Source organism: Phaseolus vulgaris, chromosome 5, assembly GCF_000499845.2.
Source record: "Phaseolus vulgaris cultivar G19833 chromosome 5, P. vulgaris v2.0, whole genome shotgun sequence".
NCBI classification, from domain to species: domain Eukaryota; kingdom Viridiplantae; phylum Streptophyta; class Magnoliopsida; order Fabales; family Fabaceae; genus Phaseolus; species Phaseolus vulgaris.
In genome coordinates this window covers 19,142,174-19,155,564 of record NC_023755.2, presented here as the reverse complement: position 1 = coordinate 19,155,564, position 13,391 = coordinate 19,142,174, and the positions used below count along the sequence as shown (strand labels likewise).

The 13,391-nt window shown below is 49.4% G+C and overlaps 2 protein-coding genes across 2 annotated transcripts; both read right to left on the bottom strand.

Annotated features, from left to right (window-relative positions):
• Positions 1-6,419: 6,419 nt before the first annotated feature.
• Positions 6,420-7,061, bottom strand: LOC137834087 (uncharacterized). Its single transcript, XM_068642152.1, has one exon. It carries the CDS (start codon positions 7,059-7,061, stop codon positions 6,420-6,422), a length of 642 nt encoding a protein of 213 aa, XP_068498253.1.
• Positions 7,062-7,530: 469 nt separating this feature from the next.
• On the bottom strand, positions 7,531-10,866 carry LOC137834086 (uncharacterized). Its single transcript, XM_068642151.1, has 3 exons — positions 9,439-10,866; positions 8,716-9,351; positions 7,531-8,115 (listed from the first exon to the last, which is right to left on the bottom strand). Exons 1-3 carry the CDS (start codon positions 10,864-10,866, stop codon positions 7,531-7,533), a joined length of 2,649 nt encoding a protein of 882 aa, XP_068498252.1.
• Between the last annotated feature and the right edge of the window lie 2,525 nt (positions 10,867-13,391).

Sequence of the window (13,391 nt, the reverse complement as noted above, 5' to 3'; positions counted from 1 at the left end):
GTTAAGTTTACCTTTATACCTAGGTTTTTTGTCTCTCCAGGCAGTTACACTTTGGACGCGTGGCTCGCATCCAACCCTGCACGTGTCATCATCTGGGCTGGGGTAACAGGTAGTACCCAGCCCTACACGTGTCATCATCTGAGCTAGGATAACTTGAGTGTCATTTCTATGTAGCATCCAACCCTACACGTGTCGTCATCTGGGTTGGGGTAACTGGTAGTATCCAACCCTACACGTGTCATCATCTGGGCTGGGGTAACTTGAGCGTCATTTCTATGTAGTAACCAGTCGGGCGGCCAAGCCTCCTATTCAAGGAGTAATCTAGCACGTAACACGCTCTGGAACACCACCCAACAAGGCGAGTATCGGATGCAACAAAGTACATCGTCTCTGCGATATCGCTCGTCGCAAGTGCCACCCTCCTCATTGCTACGCCATGCATGTTCTAGCCGAGGAAACCTCGCCATCGACGAATGTCCACTCTGGGAATCCCATCGTCGATGGGCAAGCTGTTTCCTCCAACTCACTCGACCTTCGCGCTCCATGCTGACGTAACAATCATCTTTACTGATCTTACACGCTTAAATTTACTCGCCTGAACCTCCAACATCTTCAACTAAGTTTACTGGGAAACCCAGCGATGTGTTTCTTGTGGCGATGTCAGACCACCTGATCTTCCATTATCTAACACGGCGATGACACAAAAACCTGGCGACAACCGATTATGTACACTACAGAACGCCACTTCCACAAACGGAGACTATGCTCACTTCTGGACCACTCATCTTTCTCTTGTCCACGTGTCCCGCTAAGCACGCCCCACGCAGTCACTTACTAAACACTACGTCACACCCGATGACCTGATCGGTACACAAGCCCCCTAGTCTTGAGCTGTGGCTTGTCTAGCGAAAAGACTAGAGAGTTGAATTTTCGGCGACCTACGTGGCCTTGCGCGCTGGCGCTCATACTGTTTATTGATTTGGCATTTCACCAACCCCTCCGATCAAACGACACGTGGACTTATCAACGAATATTATTCGTTGCCGTTTGCGCTTCTTGCAACATTCGAAATTCTTAAAACCTTCGCGCCATTTCACTGTTTCATTATCTTCTTCTTCACTCTAAACTCCCGAAATACTCTAGCGAACGCTTCGTCTCCCTCAATCATCATCTTGCTCTACACACTTCTGATCATCAAAAGGTAACCGTTCATCTCTTCCCACTGACATTTGCTGCATTTTAATCGGTTTGCATCATCCATTAACTGTCTGGAGCATACGTTGTGAGTTCTTTTTGTTCTTTGCTTCGCTTTTTCCTGCGTCTAGGTTTTCTAGCCTTTTCCTTGCGAGCCCCCCTTGTTCTTTCTGCCTTCTTCTTTTCTGTTGAGTCATTCTCTTTATAAACTCTCATTTCTTCCCTTTTTCATCTTCTTTGCAGCTCTTCTGATGGCTCGCACCAAAATCACTCCAAACCGTCCTCCATCTTCTCAAAACCCTCCGACGAAAACTCGTAGGGCCAACCCTTCTTCTCGCAATCCACCAAGGGAACCCAGTGTCCCTTCGAGCCAGGCCGTGAGACCCGCATCCTCTCGACCCAACAAACCACAACCAACCCCACCTCAAACCAGCGCAGCTGTGAGACCCCCCCTGACTACAAACAGCTGTATCCATGGGCTACTTCAGCCTTACTGGGTGAGACCTCCTCTATCAACACCGACGTCGACGTCCTTCGCCTCAAGAAAGGTGATCAAGCTCACCTTTCTTTCAGCAAGGAACATGATGACAAGGTGATTGTTCATCCTTGTCCTCCGGGAGAACCCATCTGCACTGACGACCAGGGGAGCAACGGCAAGCCCTTCTGGTTCGTCTATGCCCCGATGTTCAAGAAGGTCAAGCTCCGCTCCCCCTTCACTCATTTCGAGAGGCTGCTCTTGACCGAGCTTGACATAGCCCCCGCCCAGCTTCATCCCAACAGCTGGGCGTTCGTCAGGGCATATCAGATTATCTGAGCGCACTTGGGACACCCAGCTTCGGTGGACGTGTTCCTCTATTTGTTCGAGGCCAAGAACCCAGGCGATCGTCTATGGGTCAGCCTCAACGGGGTTGCTGGGAGGTCCATGCTCTCCATCTTCCAGCAATCCTACAAAGACTGGAAAGGCAAGTTCGTGCGTGTCTGCTGCAATGACCAAGACCCCACTCTCCTCGACGGATTTCCCTTGTATTGGGTGAACAAGGGAAAGAAGGAGTCTAAGGACAACTTCAGAAAAGATGGGGGAGCTCGACAAAGACCTATGCAACTTCTGGAAAGGAGTTGCCTCCTCCAACATAACTTTGGCCACCTCCTCCATCATCACCTATGAATTCCACGAAAGTCAACTGGACTTTCATATAGGTTTGTCTTCCCCTCATCTCCGAGTTCCCTTTCCTTGAATTCGCCTCACCCTGTCTTTATATTTGATGTTGCTTGTGTTGTTCTGATTTTATCACGTAGTCTTAACTAGTTAGTCCATGCATTAACTCACACTGCTTGTACTGGACTGGTTTGTGATTATTGGTTTCTTTATGCAGATACAATGTTGGGGAAAGAAAAGATGGCCAAGCTGCGCTCCATTGCCAAACTCCATAACCTGGCGGCGGGCTCCCAAACCATCCCCTACTCCGTCGCAGAGGCCCCTGCCGCCCAAGGAAAATCTCCCCCGGTCGGCCCATCCACTGTCGTCACTCATCCTACCCCTGAGCGAAAGAAGCTGCTACCCAAAAGGGCTAAGAGGAAGGCCCCTAGGGTGGTGTCGGACGAAGAGGCAGACGAAAGCACCAAGGATGGGCTAGTCTGCAAGAGAAAAAGGGGAGTTGTAGCTGAGCCACCAGCAGCTGAAGGCACCATCCCCGACTACGCCGAGAACCCCCCCAGCGCCTCCACGCCATTCGAGTCCGCTGGGGATGTTCTTGCTTCAAATGCCTCAGCTGCTGAAGCTATACCTGAACAGCTTGCAGATACGCAAGCTTCTTCTCAAGCTGCAGCGGAACTACCCGCCTCTCCACCACGCCTCGAGACTCCCCTCGCCATCCAACCTTGCGAGGGTGGTGGTGAAAATCAACCTTCACCTCCTCCTCCAACTCCAGCCCTTCCAGCTCCTCTCCAGGAAGCCTTGAAGTCCTTCACCGCGCGCCTAAACGCCATGGTTGTCGAGAGTCTTCCTCAAATCGTCGGTCAAGGTCTGAAAGATTCCTTGAGCAAGTTCGAAATCGATAACCGCATCCATCAAGAGGAGGCGAGCACCGCGAGAGTCGAAGCTGACAAAGTCAAATGTGACATGATGATGCAAGGGCTAGATTTCTCGCGGGTGGAAAATGCTCTCAACGACGAGCTCCGAAGTTTGCGCAAGTTCAAAGCTGAATTGCGCCAGAAACTGCACAACAAACTTCAAGACGCCGTTGAGTTAGAGAGCAAGCTCGTTCCTATGAGGACCAGAATTGTGGAGCTGGAGGAGGCCCGAAAAGCTGACGAGGCCAAGATGGCCAAACTGGAGAAGAGGTCGACCGAGAGGGAAACCCTTCTGGGCAAGTCGAAGTGGATCGGGACAAGAAGTCCAAAGAACTGAACGACACTATTACAGAGCTTGCCCAATTGCGCGAGGAGAGTAGTGGGCTCAAGAAGAAGATCATCGAGCTTGAACTTGAGGTTGCCCAGGTTCGTGAAGAGAACAGTGGGTTCAAGACAAAGATCGACGAGCTTGAGCTTGAAGCTGCCCAGGTTCTTACCTCAGGCTTTGGGGCTGCTTTGGAGCAGTTTGCTTGCAAATTCCCCGATCTCGACCTCTCCGAGTTTTCAGTGTACAACGAAGTGGTGGATGGCAAGATCATGCCTCCATCTTAACTACTCCCATCTGCCAATTCAATTTTATCACCTTGAAACCCTTGTATTTAATCTTTGATTTATATGTAATAACTTTCATTCTGTTCAAACTGTTTTGATATACATGTATATATGTGGCTTCTAACTTTATCTGTTGTGCAATCACCTGATATAACTGGCTAGTTTTTACTCAACCCAATGTACTTAGCACAAACTGATACTTAATTCTCTGGAAATCAACTTAACTTAAACAAACTGTTAGTCTATAGCAATAACATTTGACACGAAATCACTTACTGGGCAGTAGGCGTGGGTCAATCTTAGTATCCGGAATCTCGCTCGCCTGATCTGCCAAGTGACATGTGTGTTTCTATGTTATCGCCTAAAACTTTGTTGATCTGGTTCTCGCCGTGTAACCTTCTTTCTGTTTCAATCTCAAAGCCATAGGCTTTCGGCGACACCATTTTCCTTTTAACTGAAAACGTCCCCTGCGGGCCACCTCATGACTTCATCTTTGTTCGATTGGAAGGAGAGCTGCCTTTCGGATCTCCCTCTACTTTCCCCGAGTCTTCAACCTGAGATAGCTTAAGTCATTGTTCCCTCATCTGGGGGTAGAGCCGCCTTTCGGATCCTTCTCTACCTCCCTAAGTTTTAGAACAATGATTTAGGTGGTGAGGCGTCCTCTGCGAACCTTCCCCAGCCATCCTTTAACCTCTTTTTTAACTGGTCTTACTAGGTCAATATTGATGTTTCACTCAAGGAAAAGGCGTTTTCCATCAACCTTCTTTTCCCATACTTAAGATCATTAACACCCCTGACTTTTCAGCTTCATCTTGCCTGAACTCACTTGAGGGTGAAAAGGGCTTTTCGTGCTGCCTCAACTTGCCCAGGGGTTACATCTCCTCCTCCCCTGGATGCACTGAGGACTTTCAAACTTGCCTCAATTTGCTTACGCAAAGAGGTCTTGCAATCTGCTCTTGCCTGTACTCGCTCAGGGCGAGGAGGACTTTTTAATCTTCTCTCGCCTACACTCGCTCAAGGCGAGGAGGGCTTTTGAATCTTTTCTCGCCTACACTCGCTCAAGGCGAGGAGGTCTTTTTAATCTCTTCTCGCCTACACTCGCTCAAGGCGAGGAGGTCTTTTTAATCTCTTCTCGCCTACACTCGCTCAAGGCGAGGAGGACTTTTAAATCTTTTCTCGCCAGATGACGATGAGAACTTAAAAAACTTTATACTTGTGCCTCTGATCGCCAGGTGGCGATGAGGACTTAAAAAACTTTATACTTGTGCCTCCGATCGCCAGGTGGCGATGAAGACTTAAAACTTTAACTTGTACCTCTGATCGCCAGGTGGCGATGAGGGTTTAAAACTTTATGCTTTAAAACTTTGTACTGAATGCATGCGATCTGAATTCACCGTTGCTTTAAACTACACAAGGCGACAAAGTCTCTTTCCCGAAAACTTAAAAACGATAATCATGCAAACTTAATAACTTGGAAATTTTGATAAACTTCGAAACCTTCTTTATTGGGTGGCATCATTAAAAACCCTCCTTAGGGAAAAAAGAGTGCCCCCTTGAAAAACTGTTTTAACTGAAACTGCTTTAAACTGTTCAAGTTAACCATTACTTACAATGCTCTAACTGTAATAAAACTTGAGATGGGTGGCGTTCCAAGTGCGAGGAATCGCCCCTCCTGCCAACGTCTCCAAGCGGTAGGCGCCGTTCCCGAGTGCTTCGGTTATTCTAAACTGTTCTGTCCACTTGGGTGACAATTTGTTCTCCATCTCATACTGGTGGGCCTTCCTCATCACTAGGTCGCCATCTCTGAATTGCTTTGGCCTTATTCTAGAGTTGTACTTGCGTTCAACTCTCCTCTTCACTGCTTCGGCCTTCACCCGCGCTTCCTCCCTGACTTCATCCAGTAAATCCAAGTTCATTCTCCTTTCTTCGTTTGAGTCTTCCGCCACGAAGTTTTGGAATCTCGGCGAGCTTTCCTAGTTTTCAACTGGAATCATCGCATCACACCCATATACCAAACTAAACGGGGTTTCATGGGTTCCCGATTGCTCAGTGGTATGATATGCCCATACTATACGGGGAACTTCTTCAGCCCAAGACCATTTGGCCTTCTCCAACCTCCTCTTCAAGCCTCTCAACAAAACTCGATTGGCTGACTCCACTTGCCCATTCGTCTGTGGATGCTCCACAGAAGCAAACACCTGTTGTATTCCAACATCCCCACACAGCTTCTTCAACAGGTGGCTTGCAAATTGAGTCCCATTGTCTGATACCAAACGCTTAGGCACACCGAACCGACACACAATATTCTTCCACACGAAACTCTGAATCTTGTGCGCGGTGATATGGGCTACTAGTTCTGCTTCAATCCACTTTGTGAAGGACTCGATCGCCACAACCAAATACTTCATTTGCCTTATCGCCAATGGAAAGGGTCCCAGAATATCGATTCCCCACGTATGGAACGGCCAGGGGCTGTAAATTAACTTTAGCTCTTCTAGGGGCGCCTTGTGCCAACCGGCGTGCTGCTGGCATTGCTTGCAACACTAGGCATATTTCTTGCAATCTTCCCTCATTGTGGGCCAATAATAACCTGCACGGAGAGTTCTTGTTGCCAAAGCTCGACCTCCGATGTGACTCCCACAAATCCCCTCATGGAGCTCAGCCATAATTCTCATGCACTTCTCTCCATGTACACATACTAAAAGGGGATGTGTAAACCCAAACCTGTACAACTCGCCATCGATGAGGGTGAACCTGCTGGAGTTCTTCTTTACCTCTCTAGCCTTCGTCGGGTCCATTGGGAGCACGTCATCTGCCATGTAGCGCTGGTATGGCGTTATCCATGTATCTGGCTCATGGATAGCGCAAACTTGCATCATCTTTGTCTCTCCCACTGGATGTGCTCTAACTCTCGGCGTCCTCAAAGTCTCCTGAGTCAAAGATCTATGACTCCTCACCGTCCCTTCCATTGACTTGCAAACTTGAAGAACCTGGTGATCTGCTACGAATGCTCGAGGTGTCTTCAAAGTTTCTTGTATAACGGTCCTCTGCCTGCCCCCCTTGCCCGAACTGGCGAGCTTGGCTAGCAAGTCAACTCGGGCATTTTGCTCCCTTGGCACGTGCACCACTTCAAACAAAACAAAGGACCTCTTTAACTCTTGCACATACTCCAGGTAAGCCGCCATCTGCGGATCTTTGGCCTGAAACTCGCCAGTTACCTGCCCAGTGACCAACAACGAATCACTCTTGGCCATCAGCTCCTTTGCTCCCATCTCCTTTGCCAACAAAATACCGGCGATCAAAGCCTCATACTCTGCTTGATTATTGCTGGCTTTGAAGGCAAACCCTCAGAGATTGTTCTATCAACACACTGTTTGGTCCTTCCAAAATAACTCCAACCCCGCTACCCAGCGGGTTAGACGACCCATCCACCGAGAGCACCCAACAAAAATCATCCCCGGCACTTTGCACTGTTTCAGAAGATAGCTCGACCACAAAGTCAGCGAAGATTTGCCCCTTGATCAGTCCTCGGGGCTCATACTTGATGTCGAAATCTGACAACTCCACTGCCCATTTTACCATCCTCCCAGCTACATCCGGTTTCTTCAAAACCTTCTGGATGGGTAAGTCAGTCATTACCAACACTGTAAAGCTCTAGAAGTAATGACGCAGCCTCCTCGCCGAAAACACAACCGCCAGCGCTGCTTTCTCTAAGGCCTGATATCTCACTTCTGGGCCCTGCAACACCTTGCAAACAAAATAGATAGGTTTCTGGACTTGATCTTGTTCCTGGACGAGCATCGCACTTATCTCCTTCTCAGTTATGGCGAAATATAACCTGAGGGGCGTTCCCATTTGAGGTTTGCACAGAACCGGCGGGCTCGCCAAATACTCTTTGAGCTTCATAAAAGCTTCTTCACACTCCCTCGTCCAGACATACTTGTTATTCCTCTTCAGACATTGGATGTACGGGTGGCCTTTTTCTCCACTGGCAGATACAAATCGAGACAGGGCGGCCATCCGGCCTGTGAACTGTTGCACCTCCTTTACAATGGCAGGACTCCTCATCGCCAGAATGGCAGCACACTTGTCGGGATTTGCCTCAATTCCTCTCTCAGTCAAGAGAAATCCCAGAAACTTCCCTGCCTCCACGCTAAAAATGCACTTCTCGGGATTCAATTTCAGCTTGTACTTGGCTATTGTAGAGAACAACTCCTCCAGATCAGTAACGTGCCTGCTCTATTCCAGAGATGTCACGACCATATCGTCAACATACGCTTGCACATTCCTCCCAAGCATAGGCGCAAGCACCTTATCCATCAACCTTTGGTACGTGGCTCCCGCGTTCTTCAGCCTAAAGGGCATCACCTTGTAGCAATAGCACGACCTTTCCGTCATGAAAGCTGTCTTTTCCTCATCCATGGGATGCATCTTAATCTGGTTATATCCCGAGAAGGCGTCCAAAAAGCTGAGCAATTTACACCCTGACGCAATGTCTACCAGGGCATCTATACTTGGCAAAGGATAAGAATCCTTTGGACAGGCTTTATTCAGATCCGTAAAATCAACACACATCCGCCACTTCCCACTGCTCTTCTTGACCAGAACGACATTGGCAAGCCATTCTGGATATTGAATTTCCCTGATATGGCCTACCGCGAGGAGTTTCTGCGTCTCGTCCCTGATCGCCTGTCTCTTTTCTTCGTTGAACTTTCTCCTTCTCTAGCGGATTGGCCTGATTTGGGGATCAATTGCTAAGCGATGACACAAAAAATCGGGGTCAATCCCCGGCATGTCCGAAGCAGACCATGCAAACACATCCAGGTGTCTACTTATTACCTTGGCGATTTGGTCTTGTGTCTCGCCATCTAAGGTTTTCCCCAGCTTAAACGTTTTGCTGCCAATCTTCTTCTCAAGCCACTCCTCGACCGGCGGAGGCCTCTTCTCACGGGCGATCAGCGCTCTCGCAATTCCTGACTCCCTGGCGACCTCTGGGCAGTTTTTCTCTTCCTCCACCCGAGCAGCGTTCTCGAACCCCACATCAACATCTACCGTCACCCCATCCCTTTCGGCGGCCACCTCAAATGTTGTATCCACAACTAGCCGATTTACCTGTTCAGGCTCCACACCAGAGGGCGGCGTTGTGGTTACATGGCATACTGATCTCTTGCTCTTGAGGCTGTTTTCATAGCACTTCTTAGCCTTCTTTTGATCAAAACGGATGGTGATGACCACACCCTCCATTGAAGGTAACTTGACCTTCATGTGCCTCGTTGAAGGCACTACTCCTATCCTGCTGAGTGTTGGCCTTCCCAGCAGGATATTATATGCCGAAGAAGCGTTCACAACAAGGTACCTGATCTTCTCTGTGCGCGAGGCCAACCCATCTGTGAACGTCGTCCTTAACTCAATGTACCCCCTGACCTCCACTTGATCACCAACAAAACCGTACAAGCAGCCCCCATATGGCCTCAGCTGGTCAAGGTATAACTATAACTTTTCGAAAGTCGGCCAAAACATCACATCTGCCGATCTTCCTTGATCGACCAACACCCGATGAACCATCCTCCTCGCCGTAACAAGCGAGACTACAATGGGATCGTTGTCATGAGGCACAACATCCCTAAGATCTTCTTTGGTGAACGTGATGTCCACATCGGGCGAGTGATCCTCAAAAGCCTCCACTGACATCACGGACCTTGCATATTTCTTCCGCTGTGATGCAGTACACCCACCACCCGAGGATCCACCAGTTATAGTGTGGATCTCGCCGTGAATGGGTACTTCATGTTGTTGTCCCTCACCGCTCGCCGGTTGTGAACTTGACGATTGCCCCGTTTGCTTCTCCAGCAAATAGTCTTTCAAGAACCCACACTTGACCAACTCGGCGAGTTGGTATCCCAAAGCCAAACACGAATTGATGGAGTGGCCAAAGCTCTTGTGGAACTCACACCACGCCTCTGGTTTCGGCCCCGACACCTTATTCGTCGTCTTCTCAGGTACTTTGAGCCTGGCAGCAATGTTCGGAATGGCGATCAGGTCAGCCAATCCCATCACAAACTCGTACTTCGGCAGGCGATTAGACTCTCTAGGCCGCCCTGGCCCCTTCCCCTTGCCCTTCTTTGGATCATAAGGATGATGCATCCTTTGGTCATTCTTCCCTGTCGCCGCCTCCATCACCCTCTGCGGCTGAATCCTCGTCTGAGCACGCGGCTTGGCTGGAGCCACATTTCCTCTCTTCTCGGAAACTTCGCTCTCAGCGGCGATGTGAGTCACGGCACGTCGCCGGATTTCAGGGAATGTGGCGGGGTGGCTTCTGATCAGCGACTCACTAAAAGGTCCAGGCAACACCCCCTTTTTGAAGGCATGTACAAACATATCTTCATCCTTACCTGTCAAGCAAACAATCCGAGCTCCGAATCTGTTCAAAAAATCCTTCAGAGACTCCCCTTGATACTGCCTCACGTCGAACAGATCGTAAGACACCAGCGGCGGTGCCTTGTTCACTATGTACTGCTCAACGAACATCTTGGGGAACTGCTGGAAAGTGGTAATGTGGCCAGTAGGTAGACTGACGAACCAGTCCAGCGCTGTTCCACTGAGAGTGCTCATGAACACCTTGCAGTAAACCGCGTTTGAACCTCCCAAGAGCATCATTTGCGTGTAAAACGCCGTGAGATGAGCCTCAGGATCTTCCACCCCAGTGAAAGATGCTTTCACCGCTATCGCATTTGCAGGGACCACCGTGTCCATGATCTCCTGAGAAAACGGCATGGGAAAATTACGCGGTAGGGACGGGGGTGCAGATCTGTCCCCAATCGCACGCTTCTCCCGTCCCTGAAGGGCTTTACGTAGCTCTTCATTGACTCTGTTGAGCTCTTCATTCCTAGCCTGTGAGGCCACTAGTGCCTCGTGCATCCTCTCTTGCTCAGAACGTGATGCAGCCACGTTCTCCTGCAACTTCCTCATCATCTCCATCACCTGCGTCATAGATACAGCGTCCTCTTCGGTTGACGGTGCGACTGAACTGGATCGCGTTGTCCTCATCCTTTCTCAGCAAACTCAACAACTCAAAGAAACTCCAAACAAACGGTGAAACTCCAGAAAACCGACTGCGACAGCAAGAAGTCGAACAGAAATTACCAAAACTTCAACAAACTCAAACTGCGGTTGGGAATCACCTTTTACACGGCCCCACGGTGGGCGCCAGATGATCCTACCGGTTGACTAAGCTCAAGAACGATGCCTCGTCATGATCTTTCTTCACCAGCTTTAACACCACATGCGCTTCATGTGCATGTTGCAGATGATCTCTCTGAGAACCTGAAAACACAAGATGGCGCCTCTGCGGCCGGTGGCGCTCCGACGCTTAAGTCAGTAATAGGGACACCCAAAAACAGAGAGAAAACTAAGTGTTGTAGAATCGTACTAAAGTGCTCTCAACCCAAAAAACAATGAGCCGTAATCAACGTACCTCTGCAAATTCTGTTAAGTTTACCTTTATACCTAGGTTTTTTCTCTCTCCAGGCAGTTACGCTTTGGACGCGTGGCTCGCATCCAACACTGCACGTGTCATCATCTGGGCTGGGGTAACAGGTAGTACCCAGCCCTACACGTGTCATCATCTGAGCTAGGATAACTTGAGCGTCATTTCTATGTAGCATCCAACCCTACACGTGTCGTCATCTGGGTTGGGGTAACTGGTAGTACCCAAACCTACACGTGTCATCATCTGGGCTGGGGTAACTTGAGCGTCATTTCTATGTAGTAACCAGTCGCGCGGCCAAGCCTCCTATTCAAGGAGTAATCTAGCACGTAACACGCTCTGGAACACCACCCGACAAGGCGAGTATCGGATGCAACAAAGTACACCGTCTCTGTGATATCGCTCGTTCCAAGTGCCACCCTCCTCATTGCTACGCCATGCATGTTCTAGCTGAGGAAACCTCGCCATCGACGAATGTCCACTCTGGGAATCCCGTCGTCGATGGGCAAGCTGTTTCCTCCAACTCACTCGACCTTCGCGCTCCATGCTGACGTAACAATCATCTTTACTGATCTTACACGCTTGAACTTACTCGCCTGAACCTCCAACATCTTCAACTAAGTTTACTGGGAAACCCAGCGATGTGCTTCTTGTGGCGATGTCAGACCACCTGATCTTCCATTATCTAACACGGCGATGACACAAAAACCTGGCGACAACCGACTATGTACACTGCAGAACGCCACTTCCACAAACGGCGACTATGCTCACTTCTGGACCACTCATCTTTCTCTTGTCCACGTGTCCCGCTAAGCACGCCCCACGTAGTCACTTACTAAACACGTCGTCACACCCGATGACCTGATAGGTACAGGCCCAGTGAATGTGTTGGGGATCACCGTCTCCAGGATCGACTGCGAGAACGGCGTAGAGAACTCCCTTGGTGGAGTGAAAGGCTCGGGCTCATCAATGTCGCGTTGTCCTGTGTGGTTGCGCCACTCGCGGCGCAACTCCTCATTCATGCGGCACAGCTCATCATTTCTCGCCTGAGACGCCGTGAGACCCGCCTGCATGCACTCTTGCTCAGCCTTCGACGCTGCCATTGCCTCTTGCAATCCCTACATCATGCCCATGACCTGCTGCATGGTCATGTCTTCACTCTCAGCGCGCGTCGTACCTTGCCTCGTGGATCTCATCATCTGCGATTTCTAGAACTTCTTCTAGCTGTCGTGCAACTCCAAGGGGTAAAGGAACTCGAACTCGAACGAACACGATCAAGCAGCAACTCAACCAAAACCAATCGGTGAAAACTACACCAATTTCTCAAGGAACAATGGCTCTTGGTATTATCTCGAGGGAACTAGGTTGGAAACTGCAACTGGAACTAAATTCTTGCGGTGGGACTGAATTTTTAGATCGGCCCCACGGTGGGCGCCAAATGTTCCCGCCGGTTGACCAGGGACGTCTTTGTGTGTGGCTTATCCTCGCGAGCTAGGGCACCTTCGTTCTGCACCGTCTGTGAGTACCTGAAAAAAAAGTGGACAAAGGGGAGCCCTCGCGGCCGTTTGCACTCCAACGATCAAGTCAGGTAGCGAGAAACATTAAAGGGACACACCTCCGTATCGGAACACCGTGAATGGATGCTCTGAAGGTGGTCAAATAACTGAGTGACTGGTTTTCTCCCTAATTGCCTGTGCACACAGTGGGTGCGCGAGCAAAACAACTAGGGTGTGTGTGTGTCAACTAAAACTTGGATCTCTGTCTCAAACGTCTAAAGCCCGTTTTAAACGTCTAAAGCATTTAAAGCGTCTTAAAGCACATTTAAAGCGTATAAAAACGTTCAACGCGTTTAAAACGTTTAAAGCATTTAAAGCATTTAAAGTTCTTTAAAGCGTTCGAAACGTAAACTAAATTAATGCGTACCTTAGCGAACTTTCAGGAAAACATTGATGTTTCAGTGCTTACTGCCACGTGTTCTTCTGACTTGATTGCTATTCTCTGTGGAGGGCCTTATAACGTCGTAACCCAA

Excerpts from the sequence above, each read along its gene's own strand:
- LOC137834087 (XM_068642152.1), bottom strand. The coding sequence starts at position 7,061 with ATGGCGGCTTACCTGGAGTATGTGCAAGAGTTAAAGAGGTCCTTTGTT.
- LOC137834086 (XM_068642151.1), bottom strand. The coding sequence starts at position 10,866 with ATGACGCAGGTGATGGAGATGATGAGGAAGTTGCAGGAGAACGTGGCT. Across the intron at positions 9,352-9,438 it reads TTGTTACGGCGAGGAGGATG|CTGAGGCCATATGGGGGCTG; the intron begins GTTCATCGGGTG and ends TACCTTGACCAG. Across the intron at positions 8,116-8,715 it reads CACAAGACCAAATCGCCAAG|AGCAGGCACGTTACTGATCT; the intron begins GTAATAAGTAGA and ends TCTCTGGAATAG.